We start from the raw sequence: 12,540 nt of genomic DNA on the forward strand, positions 1-12,540 counted from the left end.
TATAATTTTACTTCTAAAATTGTGTACTTTCATTGTTCATTCTCATATACTTTGCTCTTCCTTTTTTTTCCCCTCCCAAACTTGTAGATATTTACAATAGATGAATCTTATAGAGTGGTACTGCGGTTCTCAAAGTCTGTAGATGAGCTGACTAACACAGAGCAAGATATTGTTGGGTAAGTGCCTGTAGATTCAATGTAGAATACATTTTCAATAGGTATTTGGAATCAAGTGACAGATACAGTGGGGAACAAAGTATTTAGTCAGCCATCAATTGTGCAAGTTCTGCCCCTTGAAAAGATGAGAGAGGCCTGTAATTGACATCATAGGTAGACCACAACTATGAGAGTCAAAATAAGAAAACAAATCCAGAAAATCACCTTGTCTGATTTGGCAAGATTTATTTTGCAAATTATGCTGGAAAATAAGTATTTGGTCATTCTCCAGGTATTCCTCATTCAACCTTTTAGCCATATCAGTGATAAGGATTCATGATTTATCATTTACTAAGGTCCTGTCTGTAATGCCAATTTAATCTGGTCTCAAAAATTCGCGGCTCTAAAAAGCCATGCTTGTTTTTTTCCTGGAAATTTTGTTGTACAAAAGTAGCATGAAAATTGCATATCCATACAACTTAATGTTGCTCTAAAAAGTCTGCAGTCCAGGAATATAAGGGTCCTTAACTTGGCTGTAAACATGACTTTTTTCACAAGGCGATTATTTTTGGATTTGAAGTCAAGTCACAATTCCCTCTTTTGAACTGAATTATTAAAAGAAGTCAAAAACATTTGCAGGACCCTGGTCCAGTGGCCAAATTGGTATCCTGTGGCCATTGGATCAGAGTCTTGCAAACCTCCTCCTACTGCTTTTTTCTGATTAGTAGGTCTAGGGCGACACTATCCATGCGTCACGCTGCAATGATGACTTCACGACAGGCCTAGTAAACACGGAATGCCAGAAAATAGGATGAGGTTCACAATGCTTTTGACTGGTTGCCATAGATTTCCAAAGTGGCTACTGGACCAGGATCCTGCATATCTTTTTGCTTAATCCTAATTACTATTTATTGTTATTTTGTGATATTGTTATTTAACAGGAATATCATAGCAGCCACTGGAGCTTCAGTGTTTGTGGCCGGGATTGAAGCAGCAGAACCCTCAAAAAGAGCCATACGGTGAGCTTCATAAACAGCGGAGCAGTGATATGATGATTCATTTATTCTGCATAGAACGTGGATATTGGTACTCTATCTATCGTATTTTTTGCTTTCAGCTAAATGCATCAGTAATAAATGAATTATTATATTTGTAGACTTGTGCAGACTTTGTGACAGAGGTATCATGTAGATTTAATTAGATATAATACGAACCATATTGTTCTCAACATTTGAAAGAGAACAGTTGGCAGAACAAAGAATGCGAGATTCAGTAATAGGTTACAAATTGCAAACTGAGTTAAAGCGGTATAAAGTTTAAGAAAAATAACAACTTTGCCACCATCTGTTCAGGAAGGAGCTGCACCTGACAAGTTATAGTGATCTACTCTAAGTGCATATGCATTAGGAATAAGGGCAAATATTGGGTCATTCAACATGTGGGTCCCCATAGATAAATGATTTCAAAGTGTCTCACTGAAATAACGTTACTAACATTCAGTGGATATTGATGGTGAAAGCATAATGTAAATGCTGTTATAGTGACTAACACAGTGACTAACACAGTGACAATTCTCCAAAAGACTTCCTTTTTGCGAAAACCACCCCTTACCCAAACCAGATTTCTTGAGATGGATTTTGAGTTTCCCTGTATGGTATTCATACTGGCCATATTTGTTTTAGACCACCTTTCTACAGGACCACTTTTAAATGCAATTTTTACTGCAGATGCTTATAGTAAACTACATAGTATCTCCACTATATTGGTGGCAGACATTTCTTGGTGTAGAATAGAATGCTGTCCACTTTAGAATAGATTGGTCAACAGCATTTCCTTGACATCTATTCTATATCTTTTCTTCCTTCCAAATAGCTCAGCTGCTAGGCTTTTTAAAAATCAGAAAAAAATCACACAAAAAGTCCCTATGTTATTCTGTCTGAATCCATAAAGTATCCAGTTGGTACTGTAAATGATGATTTAGTATTTTTGCAGTCTGATACAAGGCAACACTGTAGTGTAAACCTACCTACAAGACTAAATGTTCAAGGAAATCTTTCATGTAGAGTCTACCATAGGCACACAGTGGTTACTTTATCTATTAGGCCAGGTTCAAATGACTGTTGTCAAAATCAGGACAGTTGCATCAGAAAATGTAGAATTGTTCACAAAAAGTGTTTTATTACAATGTCATCAGATATACATTATCTAAAGGTTTCTTCTATTAATTTCAATTGTGGGATGTCACAACTTAACTGAGTCTAGAATAATGAGCAGGACTTTTTAAATGGATGCAAAACCATCCTAATGCGAAACAGTACAATACAATAATGCCATAAATAATACATGCTGTGTATTCCCATAGAATAAAATAATGCCTGAACTTTGTCTTACTTTCAGTGCTGATGATCAGAGCATCATGACGATATACTGCGTTTATACTAATGGCACCGCCATAACACCAATACAACTCAGCAGGTTAGTGAGCAAGAAGTCATTTTCTTAACCATGTGTACCCCTATAATTTTCTAATAAAAAAAAACCAGCACAGTGCTTAAAGATAATCCCTCACCTTTCTGGCTTTTGATGATATTGCAAGAATAAGGCTGGGACTATGTGGCAGCTTAGGCCAGTGCGATCTATCATTCTCGAACGTGTTTCACGGTAAAAGATGTCCTGTGGGCCTAGCCTTATGTATTTTAAAAAATTGTAACTTTATAAAATGATAAATGGGTGAATGAGAAATTAGAAGTCAACAGGAGGAAAGAAAGTGTGAGAGTATGGGGGAGGAGAAAGAGCAGAGAACATAAGGAAGGAGGGAAATTGAGTGGGAAAAATCTGACTGGGTGTGAGGAGGTTTATTATATTGTGGGGGCATATCATTGATTAATATAGAATTGTCTATTCAATAAATGCCTGTATGTCCATTTGTTGTCATCAGACACTTGATCTTTATCCTGTATGTAAAATGTATTAGTAGTACATTTTAGCTATTCTACAGCATCATCTTATGCTACATGTGGACATATCATAACAAGAATATGCTTCGGTATATTTGTAATTATTCTTGCCCATATACCATAGTTTTATATAGATATCAATTATTGATTAAAAATATGGCCAACTAAATAATAGTCATGATTTCCACATATGATAATAATAATCTTTATTTTTTATATAGCGCTAACATATTCCGCAGCGCTTTACAGTTTGCACACATTATCCTCACTGTCCCAGTTGGGGCTCACAATCTAAATTCCTTATCAGTATGTCTTTTGGAATTTGGGAGGAAACCGGAGTACCCGGAGGAAACCCACGCAAACATGGGGAGAACATGCAAACTCCTTGCAGATGTTGTCCTTGGTAGGGTTTAAACCCAGGACTCCAGCGCTGCAAGGCTGCTGTGCTAACCACTGTGCCACCGTGCTGCCCGATCATTCAGAATATGGCCTAAGGATATCCGTGTATTGACATGTGGCTGCTCTACCAGCTATTCAAATGACAAAAACTCTATAAATCAGAAGTATTGTCTTCTTTATACATAGAGGGTTCACTGGAAGTAGTTGTTCTTTACGGTTCCTCACCATTGGAGATTTTATCAGCATTACTCACAATAATATATTAGTGTTGACTTTTGCGCGTACATGCTTGGATAAGGTGTTACAAACAGAGCATCGTTGGTGTGCTAAAATACTGTTTGAGTCACCACAGCTGCATGTCTTGCGGCTATTCGACAGCCGCAACACATGCTGGGATTGCTTAAAAAACAGGAAATCCTTGCATTGTCGCGGCTGTCGAATAGCCGCAGTGACTTGAACATATTTTTCGAGCATACCGAAGATACTCTGTTGGCATCCGAACATCCTGCGATAAAGCCTTATCCGAGCACATTTGCTCAATACTATATTCTATATGTTGGAGAAACTTCTCTTATCACTCGGTTGAAGTGACAAAGCAACTTGGATTTATGATTCGAAATCCAGCTGGTTTTATCTCCCCTATATATTTTCTCTATCAGTTGAAAAACATTGCGGATTCATTAAAAATTTCTTTCTAGCATTATACAGGGCAACAGTGAAATTTTGAGTAACCTTTTACGGCTTGGTCTTTATGTCATTGTAAGTATACATCATTCGGTGTTAGATATTTCATTAATTTAGTTCTTTTTATTCTTTCTGCATCATAATTATCATAATTGCATGCCCCAAACTAATGACATGTATGTAATGGTTCTTTAGTGCTGATTAAATCCCTACCTTTCTTGTAGAAATCCGTTTTGCTGTTTTAGTTGAAATTGTATGCTAATGAGTCACAAGTGCAGTAGGGTGGGCACTTCACTTTCCACTCTTCTGGTTCCCTGCCTTTTCCCTGCCCACAGCCTAGCTCCTGTCTTTGATTGACTGGTGACTGAAACATGAGTCACCTGTCAGTCAGAGACATTAGGCAGCCAGCGGGTGGAGAATAAGGGAGAGAAAAGAGGAAAACGATAGTTCAACATACCAGAAAATAATCTACAATTATAGCAATAAATACCAAACGTATTACTGTGGAGAACCCTTGGAATAAGCTTTCCCATCCCAGAGAATTCCAACCAGATGAAAGCATGATATTATCAAAGGGCATGGGCATTTTCACATGCATTTATGCTTTCATGCAAACACAAAAATAATCACAAATAGTCATGCTCACATAACCAGTCCTATTCCTATTTTATGATGGTTTTATACATAGAATACTTTGAAAAAAATGACACTGCAGTGTCATTTGATGCACATTTTTGAGCCACAGCCAGGTATGTGTGAAACCTAACTTAAAAGAGATTCACAATCATGACTTTTCTCCATGTTCCATTAGTCCATACACCTTGTCTATTAGTTGCTTCAATAACAACATGGTTCAAACCCTGAAATAGTGGGAGGGTATACAAAATGTAAATATAAGTATGTAGCTATTCACTGCTGATCCAGCTTGTTGTACCCTGGGTCAACCAGCTGTTAACACCTGATGAAGCCACATCTGGCCATACATTACTCTTGATTAACAAATGCATATGCAAATCTCCAAATGGAGAGAGAAATGTTTTGCTCCTTTCACCATGTCCACTGACATTATTAAAACATTACTCTTTTTAAGTATTATTGAAAATAAATATTGTGATACATCCATAATGTGTGTATTTTTCAATATTAGTGTCTAACTAAGAGTACTATTCCTCAACTCTTTGATTGCTGCAACAGTTGTGTTGATGGTGTCAGCCCTACACATCACCTATCATGTATACACTATCTTACTTGTACAGTTGTGTGTACTGCCAACACAGCTTCAACACAACCATTGTAGAAATAGAAGACATGAGGAATAGTGCTCTCAATTAGGCAGCAATAATGGAAGTGGAACACCCGCTAGGACCGTGGGGTACTCGGGCCGGGTCCGGTGGTACTTAAAGGGGTGGTCACGGAAGTCGTTACCCGGTCCATGGCCCTGGGCATCCAACAAAAATGATGAAGGAAAGAGGACAATAAAGCCTGTGGGGAAATGTTCGTGATGCCACCTGTGGTACTTGGCCAGGGATGGCCGACATTGCTTAAAGGGGACCACTGGGGCTGATGGTGTTGCAGCAAAGTTGGTATAGCTTCCCACAGGTTGAGCTGAGTCCCCAGAGCTACCGATGCAGTTGGTAAGGGATGATAGATGGTGGGGTGCAGGACTGAGGGTGCTGGAAATAATTGGAGGACACAGGGATTGCAGTTTCCTTTACCTTTTACTGGTGAAGTGCAGGTGCAGTCCGGGGCACAGGTTACAGGTGTTGATGGGGTCCGGGCAGCCTGGAGGTAACTTGGGATCCACCTAGCCAGGTGGGTTCAGAGGCCTTCCTTCTGCGCTGAATTCTCTGTCCCTTGCTGCCTGAAGCTTTACACAAGTTGCTCTCAGTGTCTGTTACTCCTAACCCGTATGGTTGACAGCATGAGCCTTTTGTGGGCACTGTCTTCTCACGGCCAGGCTCCTGACGTGCTGTGATACCTCCAGGTGTTAGATGGGCCAGGAGACCTGCAATCTCCTGCCCTCCAGTTCTAGTTGCTGGGCCTTTAGTACCCGTGCAGCCACGGTCTCCATTGTCCAGTTTCTTTTACACTTAATCCGGGAAGAGCTCAGTTACAGCTCCACTCCCAGTCTCTCTCCTCACACTCTTCCTTTCCCTTCAGTGTCTCACAAAGAACTCACTAACCCCGCCTCCAGACCAGAACTTATAGGGAAGCTACCCTGAAACCGGGTTTAGGGCTCCCCCTTCTGGTCAGGATTTAGGAAGGTGTTGTATGTTTGTGTTACCTGCTAAGTGGATCCCTTCTTACCTCCAGGCATGACATCACCCCCCCATGAGGAAGGCAATGCCATTGTGGCAACTGGACTCCTGGAGTTCCACAGAAGATCCACACATTAGAGACTTAATGCACAAGTTGTATTTTAATATTGTTGTTAGTGTAGGGCATTTCATATTATTTGTTTTCAATAATGCAAAATAAAAGTGATTTTTAATAATACCAGTGGATATTTTGGAAGAAAGGAATCATTTTTCTGTCCATTTGGATGTTTGTATTTGAAATAGTTGCTGCAGTAGTAATGTATGACCATTAGTGGCTTCATTAGGTAGTAACAATTGGTTTCCGAGGGTAAGAGAAGCGAATCAACGGTGTACAGTTGATTGTTAGGCTTACGTTTTAATAAATAAGGTTGTTTTTACTACTACTACTACTACATGCTCAACAGTGCCAGTCTCATGTACCTCTTAAGAGTGCCACACAATGCTCTGCTCAGTACTAGAAGCAAGCTGTTTTAAGGAATTCCAGCATTTCCGCTTTAGCAGTACCAATTGTAGCGCCTTTTTAACAGTGCAAGCCTCATTCTAATATAATCAGTGCTCCATAGTCATCTTACTGTCAACTACCTCAACAAAAATCTATACATTTTTCTAATTGGATTGAATGCAATACACATTTTTTTAAAAGGTGAAATTATATGTTTTACATCAACAGGGATCTGAAGAATCATTAATACAAGATGATAATAAGAAGTTTGTTGGAATAATTGCTGGCCTAGTTGCATTAATTGTTTTGGTTATCGTCATTATGATTTCTACCATAGTCTGCATGAGGAAAAGGTAAATCCACTAGGTCATCATTTATGTATTTATGTGTACATAATATGCTAATGTAATGTTATGCCGACTCTGGTATCATGGCTTCTGTTATCGCAGGAAGCTAGAATATTATGAAAGATTTTCCCCCAGTCACTTGGGAAGAGAGATTGTGTTGCGATAAATTGATTCACGTAAACTGCTTTTACACTGAAAATGATCGTGAACGAGCATTCTTAAAAGCGCTCATTCACTATAAACGTTGCTGCCGATCATCTGAGCAAAAATACATCAGACGAACAAACTTGACCAACCATCGGGTGAACAGCCATGACCGTTTGTAAACAGGATTTGTACTGCCAACCAGAATGCCAGCCTATGCGCACTGAACGATCTACTACCGTCTATATAAACAGGCCATTAAATGACCGCTGGTTGGCAGATGAAATGTTTATCCAATCGGCAGTCCTTTAGTGCTGGCAGTTGGTCCATGTAAACTGACCTTTACAGTTTTTTTTTACATTAGGAGAAAGACAATCCCCATTTACAATACCAGGATATGATTATTTATAATATATGACTTTTGCGTTCCAAGGGTTACATATCATGTACATATGGACACTTTTCTCTATATCTTATGGTAAATTTAGAAACAGCTCAGTAAGGATTTGGCAGGAATCCTACTAATCAGACTCTCCGAGATCAAAGATTTATAGTAGATCCAGTTTATACACAATTTATATACACTGGGGAAAACCATTTATGACAGTGATGCACAAAATAAAACAAACAACAACTGGTCGAAGCACAAAGCAGAAGGTTCTGGGTGTATGAAAATTAAGGGCCTGATTCACCATTTGAGGTTTATTTTAAGTCACTTTTTTTTTACCTTTTGGTATTCGCTGATATTTTTTGCTTCAAGTTTGTAAAATTGGCATATGAGTGTCATGATTTTTGCACAGTTAAAAATGGTTTTACTTTCTATCTTTAACGGTTTTGTGACTTTTTAACTTAAAAAGTCACACATTTGTCAAGTAATGCGAAAAGTTTTCATACACAGAATCACTACGTGGGCTGGGAGGGGGGAACTAGAGTACATTTGTGACAAATTTTGCATCTTTTTGAAAAGTCACAAATGATGAAGGAGGAGAAAACATCTGGAAAACCTAAATCTTGCCCATAGTGGCAAACTAAGGAAAAAACTAAACAGGCGCAAATAGAAAGAACTGTTTGGTGAAAAAAAAAGGCACAAAATGCAAAAGACTCGACAAAAAACAGGCGCAAATGCAATAATGAATTGGGCCTTATGTATTTCATTATTCAGATAGCTTAATAACAGAATTATCTACGGGTTTAAGCACTCTTGAACTTTTGTATTCTAGAATTATTGGTGTTCTGGAGTAAAACAACATTTTTTATACCTTTATTCACTTTTTATTTATACCTTACATAACATTTAGAATTGAAAGCAGATTTATCCCAAAAATATGTAAATGAAGTTGAATATTCAGTCATACATTTGTGATTTTTTGCGCAAATAGAGCACTTAGATAGAGCGGCATCATATAGCGAGAAAAAAAACTTTTAAAAAATTATCCTTTTTTTTAAATTTAACAGCCACTCACGAAAGATACGAGCTATTAGTGCTTCTAAAGCAGCAAAGGCCTTACCTGGGGAAATTACACAAGGTGTAGAAGCCATACCTGGGACCAATAAATTTAATGCTGAAGGGTGAGTAAGCCTAAATGTATACAAGTGTTAGCTATCTGTGAAGAAACATAAAATCTTTCCTAAAGGCTCTTAGTACCGTATATTAGAAATGTAAATTGCAGATTGCATACAGATTTCAAAATCTTGTCAAGTCTCACGTTTCTGCCGAGATGTTTTTTGTTACATGCTCTCTAATGCAGTTACAGACACTTTAGTCAAATTGCCTTAGCTGAGATCACCAACAGTAATGTGAAGACCTTTAATTGCTAACTATAAATTTCAGAGGTAGTGGGTTGCAAATGCCAGCAGATTTATTATATTTTTTAAAGGATATAACATAGCATTTGTCAGTAAAATGCTTCATTATTAATGTTACATACATGTTATGGTGCTACATATTTTTCTTTTGATTACCACTAAAGCATAGTCTCAACAATCACAGATCCAGTTGGACATTCCCGAATATGGGGGGCAGTCCTGCTGTCATGGAAGGTTGAGTTATGTCATATGTCATCTTTTGGTATTTATGTCTTCACGACACAGATACAGTTGAATATAATGCTGACCAAAAGAGCAGTGAGATGATTGCTCCATTATTCTGTCTGGATATAGACTGCAGGACCTTCATGGACCTTGTTGTGACATAACATTTTCAGGACACATGACTGGGCATCAAAGACCAGCTCGGTAGCAAAGGAGCAGGAAAGAGACAGGACACCTAAGCAAGTGGGGTGTTTGTGTGGCTGTGTGGGTGCTAATGTGGGGACTTCATGCTGTATTTGTGAGGGACATAGTACTATATGGGGAAGGCACTGTGGGGGCATCATAATATGTGGTGTGAGAGACTGCAGGGCATCATACTATGTGTGGTGTCACTGAGGGGTATCATACTATGTGGAACATACTTTTGGGGTCTCATATTGTGTGGAGGACATGGAGAATATCATACTGTGAGTGCAGGGGCACTGTGGGGGGCATAGAATAGGTTGGGGTGCATCAGACTGTGTGTTGGAGGGCCATACTATGGTGGGTATTATACTGAGAAAGGGTATGTTTTAGGGACATCCTACTATATGGGGAAGACTGTCGGGACATCTTAATGATTGGTGTGGCATCATGCTGTATGGGGATAGACTAAAGGACCTACAAAGACCAAGGAAGTGACAGGACACACAGCCAAGTGGAATGCTTGTGTGGGGTCCACTAATGGGAATGTCTACTGTGTGCATGTGGGGCATAATGTTGTCATGCGGCACTAAATGGACATTCTGTGATGGAGGGCTGTGAGGGGAATCATACTGTTTGGGGGACTGTGGAGACATCTTAATGTTTGGGGGGCACTGTTGGAAAATAATACTGTATGGAGCAAAAGGAAAGGCATCATGGTGAATGTGGGAGGTACTGTAAGGTGGTTCCTATTGTGTGGAGGGCTGTTGGACATTAAAATTTGCAGAGGGGGTGGACATGGGAAATCATTCTGTGTAGAGGAGAATGCAGGAACATCATTCTGTGTTAGAGGCATCATACTATGTTGGTGGGGACTGTGAGGAGCATTATACTCTTTGGACGTATTGTACTGTGGGGGAAAATATACTGTGTGGGTAATAAATTCTGGGAACATAAGTCTGTGTGGGGTATAGCACTATCGGAGGCAATATACTGTGAGGGGGAATGTACTGTGTGCCCCTTGATTATTGTCTATGTGGGAGGCACTGTGGCAGCATCATACTGCATGTGTGACATTAAAAGTGCAGTTGTATTATGGGGCCTGATATTGTAAAAGATCCTATGCCAGTCCACCTCTGTTTCTACCAGTCTCTGGCATTGACCAGGAGAAATTTTTCAGCTTCATCAAAGCAATGTCACTTACATACACTACTTGTTTTACCTCACAACTTCTCAAAATTTAGACCCGAGCTTAGACTTTTTCATCAAACTTCACTTTTTATCAAACTTGATAATTTTCTGATGTTACTGGATTTATAGTTTGTCATTATCATGCCAAGAGAAAATCCAGCACCAGCTGTCGTAAAATCTTGATAGGCTTTATTATATATCTAAAATCGTACTTAGGACAAAGACAAAAGGTACAGTACATCATTTGATGCATTTTGGATTGCAAATGATCCTTAGTTGTAAAATAACAGATGTAACAATAAGGCAGCTATACATATGTCACCTGCTTATTACATCTATTATGCTACGACTAAGGCTATGTGCACAGGATGCTTTTTTGATGCATTTTTGCAGCGTTTTTTATGCACGTAAATGCTCCAAAAACGCAATGGATTACTAAAGCAAAGTAATTCAATGACAATCCTGAAGTGTTGTGCACATGATCCATAAATTTCCATCTGTATTTGCAGCATTTTATTTTCTACAGAATGTCAAATCTTTTTGCGTTTTTGCAGCATTGTTGACTCATTGACTTCAATTGAGTCAGTCAAATCTGCAGCAAAAACGCAGGTATAAAAAGGTTTGCGTATTTGCTGCAGATTTTCTGCCATAAATGCTGTGATTTGTCAAAGGGAAATGATGTCAGAAGGAGGAAAAGTGTGTGGGCAGAGAATGTGTTTGTGTCTCTGTATGTGGGTGGAGAATATGTGCATGTGTCTGTCTGTGTCTGTCTGTGTGTGTGTACCCATGCGACGTGTGTAACCAGGCGTCGTCTGTTGGGACTACTACTCTCATCTGGCTAAGTCTTTTGTCACATATAACAGAGACAGCATGAGCCGTTGATGGGAGAATAGTTTCATCATCCGGCACCTGTGTTCAATTGTAAAAAAAATGAAAACATTTACATATTCACAAATAAAATACATACTCACCGAATGCCTAATCCCTGATGCCCGTGTCTCCTGCAAACAATCAAAAATAATAAACCAACATATACTCACCTTTCCACCGTAGTCCATTTAATACCGAGTGTCCCACGTCGATCTCACCCAGCTGCCGGTGATACACAGGAGACTATTGCGATAGACAGGAGATTATTGCTCCCGTAGTGTATCACTGAGCCGCCTTGAGAGTTCACCAGAGTTCATCAGCTGATCAGCTCCGGTGCTCTCATTTACGGCACCGCTGTGTGGGAAAGTTCTCACAAAGCAGTAGTGCTGTGAGAGCACCGGAGCTGATGAACTCTCACGGCAGGGATACACCGCAGGAGCGATTACCTCCTATTAGTGTATTGCCAGAGGCCGGGTTGAGCGGTCACATCTCCCGATGTAACTGTTCTCCTCGTGACATCACCGTGGGACACTCGGTATTAAATGGACTACGTCGGACAGGATAGTATATGTTGGTTTATTATTTTTTGATTGTTTGCAGGAGACGAGGGCATCAGGGATTAGGTGTTCAGTAAGTATGGTAATATAAATAAAGGGGTCTGTGTGATTATTTCAAATAGAGACTTTATTCTGTCTTTATTTACCATGTAACTATAGGATTAGTAATGGATAGGTGTCTATAAGATACGCGATTTCTGGGGCGGCTGATAGCTGATGTTTTTAACCTGGGGGGATGCCAATATCCATTGCCCCTTCCTAG

At 39.4% G+C, this 12,540-nt stretch overlaps 1 protein-coding gene across 1 annotated transcript in view; it reads left to right on the forward strand.

Moving 5' to 3' along the window:
- The window catches only part of CDHR2 (cadherin related family member 2), a 239,739-nt gene that overhangs the window by 208,273 nt on the left and 18,926 nt on the right, over window positions 1-12,540 (forward strand). The window contains exons 24-29 of the mRNA XM_077265704.1: window positions 88-176; window positions 1,097-1,174; window positions 2,553-2,630; window positions 4,210-4,270; window positions 7,184-7,308; window positions 8,902-9,015. Coding sequence (XP_077121819.1) covers window positions 88-176; window positions 1,097-1,174; window positions 2,553-2,630; window positions 4,210-4,270; window positions 7,184-7,308; window positions 8,902-9,015 — 545 coding nt within the window. The remainder of the gene's footprint in view (window positions 1-87; window positions 177-1,096; window positions 1,175-2,552; window positions 2,631-4,209; window positions 4,271-7,183; window positions 7,309-8,901; window positions 9,016-12,540) is intronic.

This window comes from Ranitomeya variabilis, chromosome 5, assembly GCF_051348905.1.
Source record: "Ranitomeya variabilis isolate aRanVar5 chromosome 5, aRanVar5.hap1, whole genome shotgun sequence".
NCBI lineage: Eukaryota > Metazoa > Chordata > Amphibia > Anura > Dendrobatidae > Ranitomeya > Ranitomeya variabilis.